We start from the raw sequence: 25,923 nt of genomic DNA, 5'->3' as shown, positions 1-25,923 counted from the left end.
ATCGCTGAAAGAGCTACGACAAGATATACGTCGTTTAGGCGTCTGCGTGGATGCTTCGCAGGTCGCAACAGGTTGCAACATGTCCAAGTTTAGTGTTGCACATGCAGATGAAGCAACTACTTCGATGCTGACTGGAAGGATCGTGTGTAGTCTAATGTGGTACATGGCACAGTTTCCAGGTTCACAGCAATCTAGCAGCTGCTGAGTCGGTTCGTAAGACACAGGAAAAATGCAAAAACCACCAGCGCTGAGCGCCTCCGTGCAGGTTTCCGTATATTTACGCAGATATCAGGCATTCCAGTAGCTGTACTCAACACAACTGAAGCTAGGTATTACGCTCACGCATACGTTGGCAGGATGAAACGAAAATGTCTTCTTTCAGGTCAGATAACAACTGAAGGCACGAATCATGAAACGACTTTTAGTATATGCAGGCTCAGACATGTCTAATCTCACTGCGAGTGCCATTTACGCATTAGCTGCGAGATTGTACAGGCACATACTCGTTCAAACGGGTCGTGTGACTAATTGCCATACATTGTACTAAGCTTGCGCTGGGAAGGACAAATTTAGTCAGTCTGCAGGTCTACGATTTCGGTGGTTCCATCACAAAACTTGGTTAGCCATTTCTTGTGCTCAGGTCTGGTGACATAAATGATGTCACGCGGATTCTGCAGTAGTAAATAATCTAGGGCATATTTTACTTGGTGATACGGAATTTAACCTTTGTCCCACAACATGTCTTAGAATTATTGCATAGCCAATCATTTGAGCGTTTGTATTTTTTGTCCAGTAGTTTTACAGGGACACAGAAGTCAGAAGGTGCGGGTTCGAGTCTTGCTTTCGTCCTCGAAGGTGATGGCAATTTATTTGAGGACGAATCTGTTTTGGCTCTGGAAACTTTGCAGTTTACTGTAAATCTTGAATCTAGCAATGCTCGGCCGTAACTAAATTAGTTTCGCAAAATGCATCTGTATTTATGAGAGAATTTTCATAAGCTTGACTCAACAATTGTGCGATGCAAGTCGATCTTGAAGTATCAGACAAAGAGCATATGTGTTTGGTGGAATATTTCCATTCGTCGATATCTCGATCCAACAGTCGATGAGGCTTGGGTTTATTCGATCGTCCTGTTTGGAAACATCATTTACCATTAACAGAGCCTTGTTCTTGAAACTGTCGGGACTTAGTATCGACGACTATTCCCAACCATAATATGCTTGCTGAAACTTTGCAGAAATTTGATATGCAAGAATAAATTTTCCATTAACAATATCAATGTTTATGTCGACATACGAACTTTCGCTGTTCAAAAATATTTTGACTTTATGTATTTGGCAGTTTGCGAACATTGTGTGGTTAGCTCCTGCATTGAGCTGACTTCCAGTCTGAAGTCCAACAAAGATGTATCTCGTTTTCCATAGCTAGGCTGGACTTTGCTATCTAATTAATACACTGACCTTGAGGCAAGTCAGGGTAGTTTTCCAGACTCCAGGATCTGAATATTATCTCAATGTTCTTGCCATTTTCTACGTTCTTCAGCAACTTGAAAGGTTCCATCGTGCTCACTTGGATGTGAGGCAGCATCCACTCAATAGACTGTAGTGTTAGCGAGACATCCTGTAGATTTTCTTCAGCAATAACAATTGCATTAATGCGTGTGTTGGATAGAAGCAGTACGAGCTCTTGTTTCGAATTAATGACTATATACTTGTGGTCTTCAGCGAATCCAAGATGCATGAACAGCGGAAAACATATTAGAATTTTCTTTCGGCATATACAGGTAGCTTGTATTCATCTACGAGGCCCCAGCCAGCCATCTTTGCAGACAGTTCATTCGGCGTGAGCGAAAAGTAATTTTTCATACCAGATGTTTTGCCCACATCTCTTGTCTGGTTTACTTCGATGCCTTTGAGTAGATGTGTAATGTGCTCGATTAGGTGACGAATACCATTGGAGGATATTGTCGTCGTTGTTGTATGCTTGCCATCTGCCTTTGTCAGCATACTTCAACATGCAGAAACTACTGCGAAGGTAAAGTACAAATATCTTGATGCTGTACAGCAATGCGTACTTTAAAAGGTAGCGCATATTGCCTGAGCAGGAAAGACTGGTACTCATGCAGATACATTTTCGTAATTTCATCAAAAATAACCGAGTTTTTTTACATTAAAGATTTCGTCTTCCAAATTTATTTGGCGTTTGTCCAATACTGAGAAGAACTTTATGCTATCATATGTTAATACACCGATGACTGGTAGAGAACAGGCCGTTTGCACGCTAATGTAATTTCTTTTAGAAATGTTCTGTGTCACAATCTTTAAGCCCATCGCTTCAAGTGTAGATGAAATATAATATCTTCGTTTTAAAAATTCACCAAGCATCCTTGCTGGTCAATGATTCTGACGACGACTTCTGACATGCACTTCACGTAATTGATACTGTTACGATTTACTGCGGGTTTGTAAAGGATAGCCCAACTAAATATTTTATTACACTACACAGTTTTATTTATGGTCACTACTTATGTCACAACAATCTTTTAAAATGGCAAATAATTAATTTCACTTAAAGAAAGGTCTATTCCCCAGTCACTCGTTCCACACACCACGCTGGGCCGCACCTCTGGCGCAACTCTCGCCGCAGTACCCCTCGTGAATCTCCACCGCGGGACTTTGTCGCCACACTCCGCCGCCGTCGACGCACTTCCCCTTCGCCAAGGATCCGCTCGACGCCTCACTCGCAACTTCGCTCGGGACTCCGCCGCGCCCGCGACTCTATCGCCCGGAAACTCCGCCGCGGGAAAACTCCCGACTCCACTGAACTCACTCACTCCCTTCCCTGGAACCTTCGTCCAAGGACTTCGCCACTTTGCCGCACCCGCGGCACTACCGCCCGAAAACTCTGCCGCGGGAGAACTCCCGACTGAACACTCCGAACTGACCCTATCTCCTGACGTCTTCGGGCATATATATAAGCCCCGGCGCAATTTCAGAACTCACGAGAGCGGCCTGGGCCAGTCGCGTCATCGCGAGCCGTCCCAACGGCAGAAATCTCTCGAAAACACGTGTCGGCGGTTCGCGTAACTCCGCAGCTGGCTGGTTTCGGATGTCAAACTAACATTGACGAGCGGGGGGAGCGAAGGGAGATAAAGCGGCGACTCGGGTGCGCACGGCACATCTCATATTACGGCAGCCGCCAGTCAACTCTGCACCTGCGCAAGTCGTGGCCTTGCTCACATTCGTAACAATAATTTGCGGCAGTTCAACTAGTTTATATCCTAGAGGGACCATTTTCGAAATCTCGTGTAGCATATTTTTTAGTCGTCCATTGACATATGTTCAACTTGCCAAATTACAGTTTATTTGTATGACATTTACGGGCAATATTTTAACAGTGTAGGTACATTTTTACTGCAGGGAAGTAGTATAGTTTGGCCGGTCCTGAAACTGGGTCCTGGGTGTGGTGTCTGTGGCTGGTGGTGCCGACCACCATATTGGATTGTGACGTCACGGCGGCCATCTTGGATGAGTGTAACGGGACACAGCGTAACGGGACAAGTAGGACCTTGACCTTTGACCCTCAAAAATTGTTAAAATTGGGCAAAAATTGCCCAAAATTCCTCAAAATTCGTCAAAATTTCCATATCTGTGGAAAAAAATTCCGCCGAAAAATCTCAAAAAATTCCACAATTCCAAAATCAGGATTTCGAAAATCCTCAAAAGTCGTTTTGCCCTAGAAACAACCCTAATTCCTAAAAGAGGCTTAAAACTCCTAAGAGCTAGCCGCTCTAAGCCGCCGAGGTCATGCCCTTGAGAAATAGGATGCCATGACAGCCATATTGGATGATGACGTCACCGTTGCAATTTCCGTTACGGTCGCCATCTTTAACTTTTTTATTTATTATCCGATTTTAACGAAAACAAATTTAAAAATTATAAAAAAATTAAATAATAAAATTTTAATAAATTTTTTATAAAAAACAAACATTTACGACACGGAGCTCGGAGTCCTCGGTTCGAAACCAGTGTGGGCAAAAAAAAATGGCGACCGATCCTTCCCCCATGGTGGCTGCTGGCAGACTGACTCCCACCACTTTTTTTTCAAAGCATATATAACATCATCTAGTATGACGTCATGACCGCCATCTTGTCTTCGATGCTGGAAGCCATCATCATTGTATCGTCGGCTAGAGTGCACCGACGCCATGTTAGTTTAATTCGTATCCGCTAGAGTGCAGTAATAATTTATTATTGCTGTGACACCCGCCATCTTGTCATTTGGACGCCATCTTGAAAATCCATATTTATTTAGCTAGAAATTCGGGAAAAGTTCCAAAATTCATTACATAACTCACTCATTAATTTACATATTGATTCGATCGATTCCCGTCCTCGGTTCGATACCCGATCGATGCAATAATGTTTAATTTTATGTAAAAATAATAATTTCAATAAACCATGATCAACATTCGTAAAGAGACTTTAAATCCTCTACTACCGTCATCCTATCAGACATCAAGACCACCATCTTGGAAATGTGTAATTTTAATGCTAGAGATTCGGGCAAAAGTTCAAAATTCATTAAAATAAATGTGTAATCTATATACTGATTGATTGGATCGACTAAGGTCCTTGTTTCGATCCCTGGCCGATACAAAACAACTTTAATTAAAAAAATACGAAAAACGTGTTAGGTTTGAGAAAATAAAAACACCACAAGTTCTTTTAAAAAAATGTTATTACATAAATTCAATACACTACTACAAGTACAAAAAAAAACACTGACAAATTACCAAAGCCTTTTGGATTCCTCGATCAAACAGTCTTCTTATTGTACGGACTAAGCCTTTTACATGACTTTAAATGTCTATCCGATCCGGTCATCACCGCAGCCAGAGACGGACTGAAGTTCATATCACTTATATAGTCTCATTAGCCGGTACAACACATGAGTCAAATTAATAACCATGTTCATTATACGTCTCGGAGCATTTTTTATCATGACGATGTAATCTATCGAGACGTGAAATTAGTTTATTGCACTTATTGCACTAAAATTGTATTCTTTGAACATTATTAGAACAACTCCTTCTTTCATGTCTGCGAGCATTTGAAGTGATAGTAAATGATGCACCACAGTATTTGCACTGATGCGAAGTACGCTCTTCATTAATTGAAGTATTCAATGCTGATGAAACTTCAGCTGATGGTGGAACAGCACATATCGAAGTCTACTCCAGTGTTGTCAGAGGCGTTGCCAACGGGATCTGCTCCAACATCGTCGGCGCCGACGTCATGGTTCCCGTAGTCGATGGTGCATCCTCCATCGAGTACGACGTTAAAGTCGTAAAGATGCCATCGAAGTCTCAAGAACAGGCAATTACACAACTTATGCACCAGAAGAAACAAACTAGGTGATCCGTACACCGTCGACGGCAGTAACAAACTGAGCGTCCTGCTGTCTTGCCTCGTTTATATATATTAACCGGTTTGAATAATACGCTAGTAAAATCAAGAACAATTTACTAAAATACTAGAGTCAAAAAAACATTAAAAAAATAGAAGCACCATCAACCAAAAAGGAAGCACATTTGGAAGCACCATCAAAAAAGGAAAAACAATAGGAAGCACCGTCAACGAAAAGGCAGCACATTTGGAAGCACCGACAACGAAAAGATAGCACCGCCATCGAAATGGCAGCACATTTGGAAGCACCGACTACGAAAAGGCAGCACATTTGGAAGCACCGTCATCGAAAAGGCAGCACATTTGGAAGCACCGACTACGAAAAGGCAGCACATTTGTAAGCACCGACTACGAAAAGGCAGCACATTTGGCAGCACCAACAACGAAAAGGCAGCACATTCGGAAGCACCGACTACGAAAAGGCAGCACATTAGGAAGCACCGAATACGAAAAGGCAGCACATTTGGAAGCACCGACAACGAAATGGCAGCACATTTAGACGCACCGACTACGAAAAGGCAAAACATTTGGAAGCACCGTCATCGAAAAGGCAGCAGATTTGGAAGCACCGACTACGAAAAGGCAGCACATTTGGAAGCACCGACAGCGAAAAGGCAGCACATTTGGCAGCACCGACAACGAAATGGCTGCACATTTGGAAGCACCGTCTACGAAAAGGCAGCACATTTGGAAGCACCGACAACAAAAAGGCAGCACATTTGGCAGCGCCGACAACGAAAAGGCAGCACATTTGGAAGCACAGACTACGAAAAGGCAGCACATTTGGCAGCACCGACAACGAAAAGGCAGCACATTCGGAAACACTGACTACGAAAAGGCAGCACATTTGGAAGCACCGTCATCGAAAAGGCAGCACATTTGGAAGCACCGACTACGAAAAGGTAGCACATTTGGAAGCACCGACAAACGGAAGAGAGCACATTTGGCAGCACCGACAACGAAAAGGCAGCACATTTGGAAGCACCGACTACGAAAAGGCAGCACATTTGGCAGCACCGACAACGAAAAGGCAGCACATTCGGAAGCACCGACTACGAAAAGGCAGCACATTTGGAAGCACCGACAACGAAAAGGCAGCACATTTGGAAGCACCGACAACGTAAAGGCAGCACATTTGGAAGCACCGACAACGAAAAGGCAGCACATTTGGAAGCACTATCATCGGAAAGGCAGCATATTTGGAAGCTCCATCAACAAAAAAAAAAAAAAAGGCAAAAGGAAGCACAAGTTACGCGATCTAAGTCTTAGTTAGAAATCAGAATACAAGAAATAAAAACATTAAATTCTAATAATTTAAATTATTTATTTAATTGCTTTACATTATACAAATGCAAGTAAAACAAGCCATTATTGTATGTAGCCAGCATTCCTCAGTTCCTTGAGTATGAAGGATTTTTTTTTTTGATGCACAAATAGTTTCCTGCACAAAGCGAACCATGTAGAAGTTTTAGCCGGTCAACCAATATGTTTGGATTTTTCCATGATGTGTAATCATTCTCTTCTACCACCATCTTCCTTGCACCTTTATAATAAATATTATGATCTCTGGTGTCTTCCGTGTTACCACCAACCTCAGGGTCACTTTCATGTTTGAGACGGTGATCATCACAAGCTTGATCAGATTTATTTAATATATCACGTCGTTTCCACCGTTTCGGTCTCAGGACACCGCCACATTCTTCGTTCTTGGCAGCTTTAGGTGCTTCATCATAGTCTATGTCTTTGTCAACAGCCTCAGAGTCACTGTAACAATCACCGTAGAAGGAATTGTCTTCACCCAATTTACCGTAATAATTCGATGTTGATGATGATCATAATATTGACCAGATTAATCAGAAGTACAAGGAGAAAACCACCTCATGTTTTCTTTGATATAATAAAATTACAGGAAAAAATATAATAAAAATAAAAAAAAATAAAAAAAATGCATAAATTTTTGGGTTTTACAAGAACTCTATCTTTACTCAACAATGATAAGTTTACAAGCTAGCAGAAACTGTTTATGCATTTTTTTAATTTTTTATTTATAATATTTTTTCCTGTAATTTTATGATATCAAAGAAAACATGAGGTGGTTTTCTCCGTGTGCTCCTGATTATTCTTGCCAATGTTATGATGGTTTTCTCCGTGTGCTACTGATTATTCTTGTTAATATTTTGATGGTTTTTCCCGTGTTCTTGCAATCATTCCTGTGGTTTCTTCAAGTGTTTCTGACTATTCTGAGAAACCGCTCTCTGCATGGATTTTTTTTGTCTAATGAGACATGTCATTTTATTTGGAGTTACATTTAATTCGATAATTTCTGCTACTAAATCAAAACTTGCAATATTTTTATCAGGTTGAATTAAAAAATATCATTACTCATCTGTGGAGCACCAACATGCAAGACGAACTTCCTTTTCCTTGGAGTCTAGCGAAGCCATCCTTCTTTTGCGATCGTTAGTGAGCATCCCGCATCCCGCATAAAATAACTAAATATTATTTACCTGCAAGCAACATGTGGCGACATCTGTTGTTGAAAAGCAGAACTACATGCATAAAGTACTTTTGCACGAGATATATTAATTCTCGCTGATAAAATATGAAAAAAATTCTATTTAAGTATTGGAACTAATTTAAAACACTCAATTGGTATCTGGCATTAGTCTCAGTAACTAATATGAATTCTGATTTGGGATATGACGCTGTATCGAAAGAACATAGGTGTAAGTTTTGCAGTAAAGAGTTTATCTTGAAAAAAAAAAAACAGACAACACGAGAAGAATGACTGTGTTAAAAATCCACTGCGAAATATGATAAGTTGTGTTCGATGTAGCAAGTCGTTTACGCGGAGAGAGAGCCTAAAAAGACATGGCAGAACTTGTAGCGCCAAGTCTGCGTACAAGCTAGAGGACAACAATGAATCTACTAGCCTAAGGAAGTGTGATATGCATTACGACAATAATTTTCTTGGCTCTTCCGATCTCGACAAAGAACTTAAATTGAAGGAGGTTGATGATTTACGGAAGAATGAAGACAATGGAAGAATCCTCAACGTGAAAAGTGAGAATATATTCCAGCCGAATTCAAGTAGATCTTTCCTACTTTGTAGAAATGATGGACTCCTAAAAAGGAAGCATGAAGACGATGAAGACACTTCAACATCATCAACATCTAATTATTACGGTAAATTGGGTAAAGACAATTCCTTCTACGGTGATTGTTACAGTGACTCTGAGGCTGTTGACAAAGACAAAGACTATTATAAAGCACATAAAGCTCCGAAGATCGAAGAATGTGGCGGTGTCCTGAGACCGAAACGGTGGAAACGACGTGTTATATTAAATAAATCTAATCAAGCTTGTGATGATCACCGTCTCAAACATGAAAGTGACCCTGAGGTTGGTGGTGACACGGAAGACACCAGAGATCATAATATTTATTATAAAGGTGCAAGGAAGATGGTGGTAGAAGAGAATGATTACACATCATGGAAGGATCCAAACATATTGGTTGACCGGCTAAGACTTCTACATGGTTCGCTTTGTGCAGGAAATTATTCGTGCATCAAAGAAATATCATTCCTACTCAAGGAACTGAGGAATGCTGGCTACATACAATAATGGCTTGTTTTACTTGCATTTGTATAATGTAAAGCAATAAAATAAATAATTTAAATTATAAGAATTTAATGTTTTTATTTCTTGTATTCTGATTTCTAACTAAGACTTAGATCTCGTAACTTGTGCTTCCTTTTTGCCTTTTTTTTTGTTGATGGAGCTTCCAAATGTGCTGCCTTTTCGATGAAGGTGCTTCCAAATGTGCTGCCTTTTCGTTGTCGGTGCTTCCAAATGTGCTGCCTTTTCGTTGTCGGTGCTTCCAAATGTGCTGCCTTTTCGTAGTCGGTGCTTCCGAATGTGCTGCCTTTTCGTTGTCGGTGCTGCCAAATGTGCTGCCTTTTCGTAGTCGGTGCTTCCAAATGTGCTGCCTTTTCGTTGTCGGTGCTGCCAAATGTGCTGCCTTTTCGTTGTCGGTGCTTCCAAATGTGCTGCCTTTTCGTAGTCGGTCCTTCCAAATGTGCTGCCTTTTCGATGACGGTGCTTCCAAATGTGCGGCCTTTTCGTAGTCGGTGCTTCCAAATGTGCTGCCTTTTCGTTGTCGGCGCTGCCAAATGTGCTGCCTTTTCGTAGTCGGTGCTTCCGAATTTGCTGCCTTTTCGTTGTCGGTGCTGCCAAATGTGCTGCCTTTTCGTAGTCGGTGCTGCCAAATGTGCTGCCTTTTCGTTGTCGGTGCTGCCAAATGTGCTGCCTTTTCGTTGTCGGTGCTTCCGAATGTGCTGACTTTTCGTAGTCGGTGCTTCCAAATGTGCTGCCTTTTCGATGACGGTGCTTCCTAATGTGCTGCCTTTTCGTATTCGGTGCTTCCAAATGTGCTGCCATTTCGTTGTCGGTGCTTCCAAATGTGCTGCCTTTTCGTTGTCGGTGATTCCAAATGTGCTGCCTTTTCGTAGTCGGTGTTGCCGAATGTGCTGCCTTTTCGTAGTCGGTGCTTCCAAATGTGCTGCCTTTTCGTTGTCGGTGCTGCCAAATGTGCTGCCATTTCGTTGTCGGTGCTTCCAAATGTGCTGCCTTTTCGTAGTCGGTGCTTCCAAATTTGCTGCCTTTTCGTAGTCGGTGCTTCCAAATGTGCTGCCATTTCGATGGCGGTGCTATCTTTTCGTTGTCGGTGCTTTCAAATGTGCTGCCTTTTCGTTGACGGTGCTTCCTATTGTTTTTCCTTTTTTGATGGTGCTTCCAAATGTGCTTCCTTTTTTGTTGATGGTGCTTCTATTTTTTTAATGTGGTTTTGACTCTAGTATTTTAGTAAATTGTTCTTGATTTTACTCGCGTATTATTCAAACCGGTTAATGTATATAAACGAGTCCTAGACAGCAGGACGCTCAGTTTGTTACTGCCGTCGACGGTGTACGGATCACCTAGTTTGTTTCTTCTGGTGCATAAGTTGTGTAATTGCCTGTTCTTGAGACTTCGATGGCATCTGTACCGACGTTAACGTCGTACTCGATGGAGGATGTACCATCGACTACGGGAACCATGACTTCGGCGCCGACGATGTTGGAGCAGATCCCGTTGGCAACGCCTTTGACAACACTGGAGGAGACTTCGATATGTGCTGTTCCACCATCAGCTGAAGTTTCATCAGCATTGAATACTTCAATTAATGAAGAGCGTACTTCGCATCAGTGCAAATACTGTGGTGCATCATTTACTATCACCTCGAATGCTCGCAGACATGAAAGAAGCGGTTGTTCTAATAATGTTCAAAGAATACAATTTCAGTGCAATAAGTGTAATAAACTAATTTCACGTCTCGATAGCTTACATCGTCATTATAAAAAAAACCCCGAGACGTATAATGAACATGGTTATTGATTTGACTCATGTGTTGTACCGGCTAATGAGACTATATAAGTGATGTGAACTTCAATCCGTCTCTGGCTGCGGTGATGACCGGATCGGATAGACATTTAAAGTCATGTAAAAGGCTTAGTCCGTACAATAAGAAGACTGTTTGAATCGAGGAATCCAAAAGGCTTTGGTAATTTGTCAGTGTTTTTTTTGTACTTGTAGTAGTGTATTGAATTTATGTAATAACATTTTTTTAAAAGAACTTGTGGTGTTTTTATTTTCTCAAACCTAACATTTTTTTCGTATTATTTTAAATTAAAGTTGTTTTGTATCGGCCAGGGATCGAACCAAGGACCTTAGTCGATCCAATCAATCAGTATATAGATTACACATTTATTTAATGAATTTTGAACTTTTTCCCGAATCTCTAGCATTAAAATTACACATTTCCAAGATGGTGGTCTTGATGTCTGATAGGATGACGGTAGTAGAGGATTTTAAGTCTCTTTACGAACGTTGAACATGGTTTATTGAAATTATTATTTTTTACATAAAATTAAACATTATTGCATCGATCGGGTATCGAACCGAGGACGGGAATCGATCGAATCAATATGTAAATTAATGAGTGAGTTATGTAATGAATTTTGGAACTTTTCCCGAATTTCTAGCTAAATAAATATGGATTTTCAAGATGGCGTCCAAATGACAAGATGGCGGGTGTCACAGCAATAATAAATTATTACTGCACTCTAGCGGATACGAATTAAACTAACATGGCGTCGGTGCACTCTAGCCGACGATACAATGATGATGGCTTCCAGCATCGAAGACAAGATGGTGGTCATGACGTCATACTAGATGATGTTATATATGCTTTGAAAAAAAAGTGGTGGGAGTCAGTCTGCCAGCAGCCACCATGGGGGAAGGATCGGTCGCCATTTTTTTTTTTTGCCCACACTGGTTTCGAACCGAGGACTCCGAGCTCCGTGTCGTAAATGTTTGTTTTTTATAAAAAATTTATTAAAATTTTATTATTTAATTTTTTTATAATTTTTAATTTGTTTTCGTTAAAATCGGATAATAAATAAAAAAGTTAAAGATGGCGACCGTAACGGAAATTGCAACGGTGATGTCATCATACAATATGGCTGCCATGGCATCCTAGTTTTCAAGGTCATTACCTCGGCGGCTTAGAGCGGCTAGCTCTTAGGAGTTTTAAGCCGCTTTTAGGAATTAGGGTTCTTTCTAGGGCAAAACGACTTTTGAGGATTTTCGAAATCCTGATTTTGGAATTGTGGAATTTTTTGAGATTTTTTGGCGGAATTTTTTTCCACAGTTATGGAAATTTTGACGAATTTTGAGGAATTTTGGGTAATTGTTGCCCAATTTTGACAATTGTTGAGGGTCAAAGGTCGAGGTCCTACTTGTCCCGTTACGCTGTGTCCCGTTACACTCATCCAAGATGACCGCCGGGACGTCACAATCCAATATGGTGGTCGACACCACCGGCCACAGACACCACACCCAGGACCCAGTTTCAGGACCGGCCAAACTATACTACTCAGGGAACATCTTTGGTTCAAAATCTAGCACCGTACCTATGGTACCAGGTTTCGTAAAATTAACAATTTTACTGTATGTTGGAATGTTTTTTTGAGTTATTGGATTTCTATGCAGTTGATAGACTTCATCCTATGGTAACCTTGCCTTGATGTAATTTTTAATGTCGTCAATTTCATAAAAGACAATGGGTAAGTGGATTTCGTGAGTGGTCCCATCTTTTTCCAGGAAGCAGATCTTGCAGTTATCGTCGTCGTTATTGGGTAAAGCATTATACGTTTGAAAATCTGCGAGCCAAATACACCATTCTCTATTCAACTCTAGAGGTGGGAAATGGACTGCCCGGAGCTCCGAAGTGTGACCTGTCAACGTAAGTGACATAGATGTGACGGACTTATTTTCATGACTTAACATTGTTTATATTCTTTTATAAATAAAGTGAAGGCACAAGTGACCACAGTTTATTTGGTTAGGCGACTATTCGGTTTCGTAATTGTAGAACAGCATGTACTGCCTAAGTTTTGGGGGAGGTCTCAAATTACCGAAACTGTCGTCGTACTCGGCCTTTATAACAGACTTCATGTATACTGCTCAGTGCATGCCACGACCTATCAACGCATCTAAATTAATAATGCAACACTCACGAGTATTTGGCATCCTAAAAAAATTTTCTCGCATAAGCACGCCTCCGAGTTTTTCATTTTTCGAGGGTACTTAATTAAATATATATTGGTAAGCATATGTTTTGTCCGAGAACTTAGGATTTCTTCACTCGTTTATTCCTCGTGCCTCAATCTAATTTGTGGGGTCGTAGTAGAGTACTGCACCGTTCTATTACCCATGGCAATGGATTCCATGCTGGCATTGTGTCTTCGTGCTTCCCAGGAGCGTAGGAACCGGGAGGACAGGGGGGACGTGTTCCACAATATGAGTATTTGAAACCAAATCAACCCAACGATAGAACAGTTTTCTCTGTGCAAAATCTTAAGAACAAAACTCTTTCTTTTCAAACGAAATGGTATACCGAACATAAATGGTTACATTCTGTTGCAGGAGTTAATGGTGTGACGTGTTTCTATTGCAATTGTTACACTCATAACTGTCCAGACAAATTTCTAGAAAAACGATGCGATCCTGCTTTCACTACCAAAGGATTTACAAACTTGAAAAAGGCGCTGGAAAAATTCAAGATTCACGAACTTCTGATTCTCATTTGCAAGCCGTACTTAGGTACAGACAAACAAATGAGACATTGTCACCTATAAATGCGCAGTTGAAAACAAGTTTGACAACAGAACAGGAACAGGAACAGATGTAGCCTACTATGTAGACACGAAGGCAAAGTTTATGAATTATAAACAATTTTTTTAAATGTTTCCAAGTGTACATGTTTTTTTTTTTAAATTTAGATTGAAAATATCGTAAATGAATTAGTTGTAGAAAATAATTTATAAAAATATCATTATGATTGTAAAATAAAACTGTTTAATTCCATTCGAGTAAAAAAAAAAAGAGAGCTTGTGCCCTCCCTGCCTTCTGCCCAACTTTATTTGTAAATTATTCACTCATCAAATTTTATCTTAAGGAAACAATAATAATTTTAACATCGATGTATCCAATGGTTAGATACAAAAACTGCTTAAAAAGCGCTATTTTGCACTTTTAAAATCAAAATTTTCCGGTGGAGGACCCCCGGACCCCCCGTCTTAGTAGGAGGGGAATGGGTTTACATGACATCAAAATCATTCTTTGTCCCCCCCAACTTTATTAACACAGCTACGCCAATGACTGCTTCCTCCAACTGCCTATGCCCGTTCTTGGAAGTGTTAACTGCCCACACTATACAGTTCGTAGCACCGATGAGGCCACTAAGGATGCCTAAAGCAGGAAAAGCAAAGGTAGAAATCCGCCAGTAATCGCTTTGTCGAGAGTCTGTCTTTTTTCTTGGCTTTTAGCACACCTGCACCAGTCTTGCTTAAATTAGCATTGATTTTTCGGGTCCTGGCTTGACTGGTTCCCATTCATTTTTTAGGCTTGGACTTCAAGATTCTGAATACGCCGCATGCAGCGATTTTTTCTCCAAGTCCTGCATCTGGTGATTTACTTATATCTTGGGCTTCCTGAGCTAATATCTCGTCAGCTCGGTGCCGTGATTCCAAGTCCTTGCTAAGGGAATAGGCAATATCGTGCTGCTTGCACTTCTCGTCAAGAGAATTAATGCCAACGTAACCTCGAGCTAATCGTTCAATTAGTTTTGTTTCTAGGCCACAGAACCTGTAGCCTAGAATGTGTAGCTCGAAAGACATATTATTTATCAACGAGTTTATGAGTCCTGCGCCGATGTTTTCTTTGTTCTTACCACTTCGATGCATTACACAAAAATTAGCGAAAAGTATAAAAGTGTTTGCTTTTATGCAATTTCTTCAGTACATTGCAAGTCATAAAGCAAGAAGTGTGTTTGCCCATACGCATTACGCGACAACGAATTCTGTGAGGGCGAATTGCGACATGTTTCGTTATTACTTTCTGCCATACAGTGCATTATGGCATGCCTTTCCAACTGAAGGAAAACGTGAGTTCTACTGAGTTTGCTGGAAGAACCAAACGATCTTCGGTTCGAGAACGGGAATCTCTATTCCAAGTCATTGCATTTGCCAAAGTTCCAGCGCCTAGCTACGATTCTGCGATCGGTGAAAGGCCTGAAGTATTTTCCATGTACCGATAATGCAGATGCGTGGCTCATAGTGAAGCAAGAGCCAATTCCTTAATAATTTTCGATGACATCGGTGCGAGAAGCAAGGCATAATACAAGAGTACTTTTCTATGGGCAGACACGCAACAGTTGACTGTGTTTACCTGTGTAAGATGTATAGCCAAATACCCAAGCATCTGCTGCGTGACAATGCTTATGTCATAGTACTTTTCCGCATGGACAAACTTAATTTACGTCACGCATTTTGGGATTGAGACATGTGTTTCTTGACCTGTTAAAACTAACATGGAATCCTAGTTATCTTCAAGGATTGGCCTCTATATAAAGGCAGGTACAGAAAAGGTTTCGATAAATTTATCGTCAAAGATTAGCGACAGCATTTCGAAATTAGGTCGTAGCAGTCGTACTACCGAACTGTATAATTTATCAAGTCTCATGACGACGATATCTGGAAATACATTTCACTACTCGGTCAAAAAATAGAAAGTACGAAAAATGAATTACTAGAGTACCTGCTAGCCATCAACCAGCGAATTCACAATATGATAGAATATCGAATGCACAAAAATGCGACGATTTGAGGGCTTTTCGATTAGCCTGAATGCATCACTAATTCATTTGGAAACGAAAACAGATCTTGCTAACCGTTGCAAAAATATGGTTGCTTCGTGCATCGAAGAAGTTTCTGCAGACGAATAAAAAGTATAAATGGAAGTATTGTAATCTGTTTTCAGCCAGTAGGCCTACAATGTCGAACTTAGCCAGTAACCTTCATCGTGCTATGCAGTCTGTTCGTGTAAAATATCTACTCGTTAGAAGAGCCAGACTCGCACGTCAAATGAAAAATTAATAGATATATAAACCATTTAGTAATCATCTCGACGAACTTAGAAATATGGCAGAACCAACCATCAGCGTGAAAATAGAAGTTGATGAAGATGTGCCGTCTGCAAAGAAGAGGAAGAACGAACGAGCTTCAGAATAAGAATCTATGCACAAGAAAAAAAATTTGGTAAATGCGGGCACCAAGTAAATGCAATGGTCCAGCCATACTTGAGAACTTTCACGAGCTGGCATTATGACACTACCTACGGAGTGTACACAAAACGTAATAGGTGGTTACTCGGTGCTAAAGAAATAAACTTTTTTTTTAAGGGAAATGCCATATGTGTAAAGGAGTTTAAAACACATGTAACTCCAGATCTGTACGAATTGCTATTTCACAGGGAACATAAAGGCTATTCTCACGAAGAGTACAAAAAACTTCGAGAACTAATACATGCGCACTTTTGCGATAACGACCCAATAAGTGGCATATATAAAGATGAAGCTCATAAAAAAATCGATATTCTTGCTATACTCTTCAGTGAACTAGTATTACATGGTAAAGGTTTAAAAAGTTAGAAAGTGGTTAGAACTTAGATTATGTGTATAGGGACGACTCAAACGAACTATCCGATCGTCTGAGACTGCTGCTGATTTCGCTTTATGCAATAAACTATTCGGTAATAAACAAAATAGTCCCTATACTTGAAGAATTACGAGAAGCTGGCTTCATACAATGAGTCGAACCAGAATCGCTCGCAAACTTTACTCTCATACAACGTCACACAAAGTCGTAGTGCGTAGACTTGGTGATTTATTCCAGGCGTACCTTGGGGAGATGATAGCATATTCCCGAAAAAATAAAGGTTTCAAGTACATGTTAACAGTCATCAATGTGTTTACCATTTTAGCTTGGGCCAGACCTGTGAAATCAAAGAATGCAATCAGCGTAACCAAGGCAATAGCATACATTTTGCGTAATAGATATGTACCATCACAACTGTAAACGAATCTTGGTAAAGAATTCTACAATGCAACCTTCAAGTTTTGATGAAGAAGTTTGGCATCAACCACTACTGTACATATAGTAGTGTAAAAACCTCAATTGTCGAAAGGTTTAACAGAACTTTGCACTTCAAGATATGGCCACAGTTCACGGCTAATGGAAATTACATGTGACTGGATATCTTGCCAGAACTTATAAGTGAATACAATTCCACAGTTATATTCTTCCACTAAAATAAAGCATAAAGATGTCAATGTTGATCACCTCCTTCGAACAGTATTTTCCAACATGAAGAACAAAGACCCACGAAAACGTAAAACTATCATTGGTAACATTGTGCGTATTTCCAAGCAAAAAAGTGTCTTCGAAAAAGTTTTCACTACGAATTGTAGTCCAAATCTTTTCCGTGTGACCCATGTAGGCGAATCGGAACTAGGACCTACAACCTCGAAAATTTTTACCACCAGCCTATTCAAGGTAGCTTCTATGCCGAAACGTTTCAGCGTTCAATGTATCTTGATTCATTCTTGGTGGAGAATATTCTTAAATGAAGAAATGGACTATCCTACATCAAACGGCTGGGCATATCAACTCGCTTTAATTCGTGGGTAGCTGATGCAGATATCAAAAAACGCTAGTGATTCGTTGGTTTTTGTTCTTGTAGTAAAGAAGAATTTATGTAATATATATTTTTATTCGTAAATTTGTTGTTTTATTTCTTGAAACTGTCACTTTTATGGTATTTTTAATAAATCTACCATTTTCATATTGAATAAGTGTCTAACCAAGCACTGTAATCGATCGAGTCAATCATTATTTTAACAAGTGATTTTTTAGGATGATTTTTTTAATTTTTCCAGAATTTCTAGCTAAAAATTACAGACTTTCAAGCTGTTGACCAAGATGGCCGACAGATGGTGGGCACCCTGGCAATGACTAATTACTTCACTCTTGCAGGTAAAAATTAAACTAAAATGGTGACAGCACCCTCTAGAAGCTTAAAAGAAAATGGTGCATCCAAGATGGCCAACATGACATCACACTGGCTGATGTAATATATTCCTTAGCATTAATTGTGGGAGGTCAGTCTACTGGTGGTTTCCGAGGAGGAAATATCTATCGCCATTATTTTTGCTCTCACCGGGCTCGAACCAAGGACTCTATGACGTGAGTGCATTTATTATTATTTTTAACATGGATTTAAACAACTTTTTATAAATTTAAAAATTTTACCCAATTTTCTATCATAAATATTATAGATTTTCAAGATGGTGACTGCAACGAAAAATTTAACCTTTCTAGAATCCAATATGGTGACCATAATGAAAAGTACAAATTTTATAAAATCAAATATGGCATCTGTAATGTTAATTGCAACATAAGGAGTGGGGCACTCAATATCGAGTTGGATGAATCCAAGATGTTGGTCTTTAAGATGGCAAGCAGGATCGAGGTCAAATGTCAAGGTCAAATGTCAAGGGTCAAGGTAAAATATCAAGGTCAAGGTCATGGGTCATGGGTCAAGGTCAAAGATCATCCAATATGGTCACTGTGACGTCACAATCCAAGGTGGCGTTTGGTACCTCTGACACCTTGTTAAGCCTGGCCCAGAAGCCCCTATTTTATACTATTATAAATTCGGTGTCAGTTTTCTTTGAAGCTGATCTGCATACGCCCTGATCTGGTTTGCCTCACATTCAATAAAACAATTTGTGTATGTTTGATATTGGTTGTTGGTTCTTATGGAAAAGTTGAATTACTCTTGATACATGGAAAAATATCTTTAGCATGTGCAAATGCTTTTAATTAAGCTTGAACCTGAATATAAACGCATATTTTTACGGGTTCATAACGAACTATCAATTATATAAGTAATAAAAGAAACTTACGTGTGCCTAAAGCTCAACATAACGGTAACAAAGAACTCCCTAAATGTAATGCAACACATCTTGTTATAGCTTTTTAAAAGTTAACCTAGTTCGTTTATAAACTAAATTTAACGATAATCTCTGCTTGCAACTGTGTTATTCGAGTTGAGCCTTGCCTGGCAGCAAAACGTGTTAAAGTTAATAGAGTAGAATGTTGGTTTACGTCTCACAGTTGTGCACAGATCGATTTTTGGCTCCGAGATCTACTCTTTAATAGTGTGCTTGGTCCAAAAGACTTTGGTTGTCGATTTGGTGCGCATAAGTTGAGTCAAAAATACGGTTGATCCTAACTGCCAGTTAAATTATCTTATTGCATAAAAAATTTGCATACAAATACTGGAGAAGCTATTTATATAAAAATACAATTTTAAATAAACAGTAAGCTTCAACCAATCTTGCATTGAAGTGTGCAGCTAGAAAGAAATCTCGACATTATGTAAAAATAGAGTGCAAATTTGGGCTTAACCTTAAATTATAAACCACATAGATCTATGTAGTGACAAACACACATATATTCATCAACACAATGTTTAAAAAACCGTGAGTGAGTCTTTCAGTACTCGCTCGGTAATGAGCAAATTCATGTGTTCTCATGATGTTCCTGTTGCAAATAAACTTATAATACGAAACTCGGACACGAAATTTTACGTAGAATTTTTTTAAAATGATGCCGAACCTGATTAATAAATAGATATATAAAATATTCGCTTTTAAAATACCACAATTTCTGGATACGAATCACACGGATTCTTTCTGCGCCCGCCGCTAGAATTCGATGATTGAAATGTAAACGTTTATTGCCACCATAAAACACAGAGAGCAGATAAGGATCAGCGAACTGGTTATTTTCCAATACTGGTTATGGCAGTTATGGTTCTGATTGAATAACTGGTTATTTAGATGGTAAACCTTATCAGTTATTGGGCATTAATTTCTGTTTTCAATCATTCACTATTCCTATTGCAAAGTGCGACTAAAAATCATTACAGCCATAAAAATTAGGGCTTAATTTTAACACTGGCACTGTAATGTTCCTTTTTTTTCATTCAAAAGAAAAAATAATGCTGTGGTTGGAGATGTAAATATATATATAATTTGATTAAAAAAACTAATTTATTTGTATAAAGAAATTTATACTGCCTGAATGAATGACACATTATGTTTAATTTAGATAATACTTCGCTTAACTTTGACGTGCAGACGCTATAGCCTATTGTTAAACAATGACAATTTTGTTAAAATTCACTAAAAGTTAATACTATTAAGTATCCGCACACGTTAGAAGTTATATTTTGTATTGCATTACTAAAATATTAACTCGAAACATTTTAAAACCCTTAACACTAAGTAGGCCTATATGATTTTATATTTGTTTTTGCTTAAACGATTAAAATCAGTCTACAAATAATTCCTACAAACTTTAGGCTTATTGATCTGATTGAAAATTATTATTAAAATGTTTTTATATGTATTATTTGTTATTAAAAAAGTAAAAACTTCCAATCACGATATTTGAACTACATCCCTTTCGATAACAGGTGCGTGCTCTACCGCTGTGCTTTTAAGCTAAATAAGAATTTAAAAGAATAATATGTACAGTAATAATTGTAAAACCAGATTTCTTAAGTATTTTAAAACTTGTGATTACTTTTTACGATGATTATTTAGATTAACAAATATATTCCAGGGTAGTTTCACAATCAAAAAAGTTTCATTTGGCCCACCAATACTTTTGATATGTACCCTAATGTTTACTACAGTCACTGTATACGTGTTTATGTTGCTACAGTGGGTTTGCCATCTTTGTGCCATATTTCTGTTAATCAACTTTCGTTCCATTTTCACGAAATTACCCCTACCTAATGATGAGAGCTAATATGTTTACACATCAAATAGCAAATATAAAACAGTTCATCAGTAATTAATTTTTTTAGTTTCACGTGATCTCTTGTACTATGTTGTGTTACGTTGTGTCGATTGAGAGTTTACAATTATGCGTAGTGCTCTAGCTGGTGGGTGGGTTGAAATCATGTTAGCACAATGTTGACTCGATAATTTAGCAGCCGAACGCACACAAAAGTGCTTCCAAGGAAGGCTTCACAAGAGTGTCCATCAGACCCCAACTCGTTCAAGATACATCTACTCACCTGACCATCTTGGAGAAGTACTTGACGGTAATGTAAGACTTGCGTGAGATGTTCTTGAAGGCGTAGTGAGCCTGCACCAGACCGCAGAAAGTGATGCTGAAACACCACAGACAAGACGTACTTTTAAGGGGCCCATATAGTCAGAAATACAGGATAATTATAAAGTCCGTGGAACATTTCAAAAAATCGGTACAGTGAAATGGCTAAGAATTATGTAACAAATTATATATTACGTAAAAGAAAAACTCTCAAAGTTTTTTGTCACTAGTTATAAATGTTCTATGTATCCACCTTGCGTCACACGACACACATCTAATCGATAGTCCAATTCTGCCCATACCCGACCCAGAATATCAGGAGTGATGGTAAGAGCAGCTGCTACGATGCGGTGTCTCAATTCGTCAAGGTCCTGTGGTAGAGGTGGAACATAAATACTATCCTTGATGTATCCACACAAGAAAAAATCGCAAAGTGTCAAGTCCGGTGATCGTGGTGGCCACAGGAGTAGCACTTGGTCAGCGGCCCATCCAGCGATGTGGCAACGTCTCATTAAGATAATTTCGTACCACATTGTGGTAATGAGGTGGAGCACCATCTTGTTGGAAGATGAAGTCCCTGCTATCAGCTTCAAGTTGTGGCATAAGCCACAATTGCAGCATGTCGAGGTAGGTGATACCAGTGACAGTTTTCTCAGAGAAGAAGAAGGGGTCATAAACTGTCTTGTTTGAGATGGCACAGAACACGTTAACTTTTGGCGAATCTTGGACGTGTTAGAGAGTTGCATGTGGATTCTCTGTCCCCCATATGCGTGTGTTGTGTCGGTTGACTCTTCCTGAGAGATGAAAAGTGGCTTCGTCACTGAAGATTAATTTGCTTGCAAAGTCATCGTCTTCAAGACGGTTCTGCATGGTAATGCAGAACTGCAGTCGGAGCAATTTGTCATCGTGGCTGATGGCTTGCAGAAGTTGCAATTTGTACGGCTTCACTCTTAATCGCTTACGAAGAATTTTCCACACTGTTGGCTGAGGGATGTTCAATTCTGCACTAGCCCGATAGTTGACATCTTGGGACTCCGTACCATCACGTCCCGTACACAATCCACTGTCTGTTGTGACACGCCTGGCCGACCCGACCATTTTGCGTCGCACAAACAGCCGTCTTCCTCGAATTTATTGTACCATTTCATTTAGCTATTGTAAACTGGTGGTGTTTTGTTAAACTTGCCACGGAAAGCTCTTTGGACACTCACTACCAATCCGCTATGGCCGTATTCAAGCACACAAAAGGCTTTCTCTGCCTGGTTCGCAGCCATTTTCAGCAACTACATGCACTAGCGCCCCTGTTGGTTGTTTTTTAAAATAGCTTTTTGGCGCTACATTCAAAAAAACTTTGAGAGTTGTTCTTTCACGCGGTATATAATTTGTTACGTACGTTATTCTTTTCCATTTTGCTATACCGATTTTATGAAATGTTTCACGGACTTTATAATTACCCTGTAAGTATGATTGAAGCTCGCTAGCGCGTTATCGCCTCTAAGCGCAAGGCTGTGGACTAGCGTCAGGCTTCTGGTCGAGCATAAGGCAACTATGATATTTACATTGTAACTATAGCACATATGACGGAGCAAGAGAGATGAAGATGTAATACGCCAGTCAAATGTTACATTGTAATTTGCATTAAATGGAGTATTACTGATTTTTGGATATGAGAGTTTGACTGGTAATAAAAATCCAGATTTGCAACCCCTTAAAAGCTGTGCTAGCTAAATGATTGTCAAAAAACAGAAATATATTAGCTTTTTTGTCGGTTTTTCGATAATATCGCCTAAACTATGCGTTTTTAGAAACAGTGTTGGTCTAACAGTTACAGCGATACAGCTCTTCAAAGTTTGAACAGTTTTTGTCAAATGTAGCATATTTTAAGTTTTCTTCATGTTTGGAGTTGAAAACGGCAAAATGACAGGTCCTACAGTAAATGTCACTTGAACAAAATGTGCACGGAATTTAATTAACTTAAATTGGAATTCATGTGGGTGCTCGTAGCTCTTATAGTCTCGTCAGTACTGACAAAAAAGAAACACCTTAATTAATTTTTTTTTTAATTTCAAATTTGTAGAAAATTTTGCTTAACCTAGATAAGAATGCGTAGATTGGTTACTGAAATCAATGTAACCACATGAGGTACAAATAAGTAAATATTTTACTCGAGCAAAAATTTCTGATTGATAGGATTTTGCCTAAAATAATATTTTATAATAATAAATTTACATTCACTTAGTTAACATTAATCTACATTTACATTTATGTTACCAATTAGACAGTTTAAAATGTGTGGTTGAAATACTGAAGTTGAAAAACTGATTGCAATATGGGAATATCGTTGATGTCATCTTCTGCACTTGAAGAGATGTCGTCGTGGGTTGTAAGCACATTTCTGCAGAACTTGCCACGGTAGAACGTGCATAGAGCAGAGCATTTCAGCCTGGCTTTGCAGCAGCTGGAGACCCCAGCGCAACCCTTATTACATATGCAGGAGATTAACTGCAATAGGGTTTATGGTGCTGCTTAAATTAGTGTAGATATTGGCACGAAACTTATCTCCCCCTCCCTTTTTCGTTGGATTTTACTCTATCCTCATCCACTTTTACATCTGAAAAGAATGAAAATCCTTTATTGTACATTATAAATTTCGTCTTGTAGATTGAACATCAAAACACTCTGAACTAATTACAAAATTGAAAATTAACTTGGACTACAGAAATGATATACAGTAAGAGTGTATAAATCGACATCATAATAAATTGAAAAACATCATGATATAAATGTGCACAGAAATAACTGGTTATGTACACGATAAGCATGTTATTTTTCAGCATCAGAAGTTATTTGCATACGAGCCAGGTTGACTTTTGCTGTAGCTGCTGGCCTCACGAACTGGAGGTATCTCAGGTCTTTGAGGATGTTGTCCGCACTTCCTCTGTTATGTCTCCCGTTCTCTGGTTAAGAAACTAGTCCCTTGCTGGGACAGACAAAGAAGGTTGTAAGACATGCTGGGTAGAAAAACAAGACACTAAAGTCATAAATCTACCAGAGGAAAGCAGGAGCGACGAACATGTAATTTAGGATACTCTCTTAAGCAAGGTAAAGTACAGGTGGATCGTAATAAATAATTTTATAAGATTCGAGCTACTGAAAGGGTGTTTAGTAAAGAAAATCCACACACCATTTATATTCCTTTGACTGGAATATCCACATCATAGACCAGGAAACAAGACTACATTATTTTTAGTTATTAACAAAGTTGTGTGACATTGGTGATTCTAACAATTATATCCTGGCAGGAAGGGGGTTAAGATTAAATTAGATAGTTTAATAATATCATTGTATTAAATTTTGTAGCAACATTCAGCCTTGGCAATAATAAACCCCATTCTTTAACTTGTTTTACAGATTAATTTTAGTAAAGCTATGCGGAAATACAAACTCAATAGTATATCCGAAGGATTACACAAGAATCTTCTTGGAGCGGGGATAGGCCTTCATGGAACCGGACATTTCAGTGACTTCAAAAGTCAGGGGCCAGGATGCTGTTACTTGAATGTGCTACTTCGATGAGTTACGTGGTGTTTCTTCAACCACACTGTGAACAGACGGTTCACGGTGGTTAAAATTAGCTGACGTCACCCCAAGTGCTCTGCCCAGTCGCTTAGACCGATGTTGCACATTGCCACCTCTTTGCCCCGATGTGCACGTGTGTGGAAAAGTGTTTATAAAGGGGGGAATTGAACGAAAGAAAAGAGCTGTGGGAACGCGGGCAAGACGCACCAGGAAGAGGGGAGTGTGGGGAGAGATAATCTGGCGAGCGGGATTGTCGTATCGGCAGTATCGCGCGGATCGCCAAAGACGACAGATCGCAAGTCGCGCAGCTGCCGCGGGAGCAGCATAGTGAGTGTGGCTGTGGGTCGCGAGTCGCGAGACGCGCTCGAGGCGCGTGCTCGCGGACGCTCGCGGACGGACGCCTCGGTCGACGCGGGACGCAACCACGGCGAGGAAACTTCTCAGGTTTGTCATCTCGTTCCACGACGAGAACCTGCGGTACTTTCCAGGACAGTGACACCCAGCGGGACAGTGACACACCTGCGCTAGGCTTGATCCCAAGGGCACGAGGCTTGAACCCCCTCAACCACCCATCTGAGCAGCCGGGACTTCAACCACCACCGACGGGATCAGCCCCAGCTACGTCATAGCAAATAAGAAAATTGCCGGAAAACCGCAAAAGAGACGAATTTGCTGGTTAAAAAGGGGCTAGGGAAGGTTGCAGTATCACTCACCCTGTGGTGGGGGATATCCAGTAGTCACAGCATCAGGAGATGACCGAGCACGTGCGGAAGTTGCGGACGAGCTAAAATAATACCACACTAACTTTAAGTAGAAAGCGAAGAACAGAGCAATACTTAGGGAAAATATTCCCTCTGTCATCGGGACTACATCTTTAAATTTTGTCACCTGCTCTCAGTAAAAAATTACTCACGTAAGTGTCGCGAGCGGGAGAACGTTCTAGACGACAGCTGGGCGGCGAATCTGTTAAGCAACTGGAGAGTCGTGTAATTAAAAGGCGCACTCGGAGCCGAGAAGACAATGGGAGGGGAAAGATGTTTTCTGATTGGTTAGGAATGGCGAGCGCAAGGGCGCTCTAAAAAAAAAATTAGAAAAACTCTCTACTATCCTACAGTTATTCTATATTCAGGGACAACCGTGTCATACATGTAGCTCATTCAGGCGCGAGTCAGAAGAACTATCTCGAGCTGAATTCTCAAGATGGCCACGAGGGTGTGCGCAGATACTGTCTGTGACTTATGGGAAGAT

The 25,923-nt window shown here is 39.8% G+C and overlaps 1 protein-coding gene across 2 annotated transcripts in view; it reads right to left on the bottom strand.

Moving 5' to 3' along the window:
* LOC134527345 (sodium/hydrogen exchanger 2-like) overlaps positions 1–25,923 on the bottom strand; it is a 430,632-nt gene that overhangs the window by 116,540 nt on the left and 288,169 nt on the right. For both annotated transcript variants that reach the window (XM_063359946.1, XM_063359947.1), the window contains exon 11: positions 21,059–21,154. In XM_063359946.1, coding sequence (XP_063216016.1) covers positions 21,059–21,154 — 96 coding nt within the window. The remainder of the gene's footprint in view (positions 1–21,058; positions 21,155–25,923) is intronic.

The sequence above is a fragment of the Bacillus rossius genome, chromosome 1 (genome assembly GCF_032445375.1).
Source record: "Bacillus rossius redtenbacheri isolate Brsri chromosome 1, Brsri_v3, whole genome shotgun sequence".
NCBI lineage: Eukaryota > Metazoa > Arthropoda > Insecta > Phasmatodea > Bacillidae > Bacillus > Bacillus rossius.
Note: the sequence above shows the minus strand (reverse complement) of the source record. Positions and strands in the feature narration are given on the sequence as shown.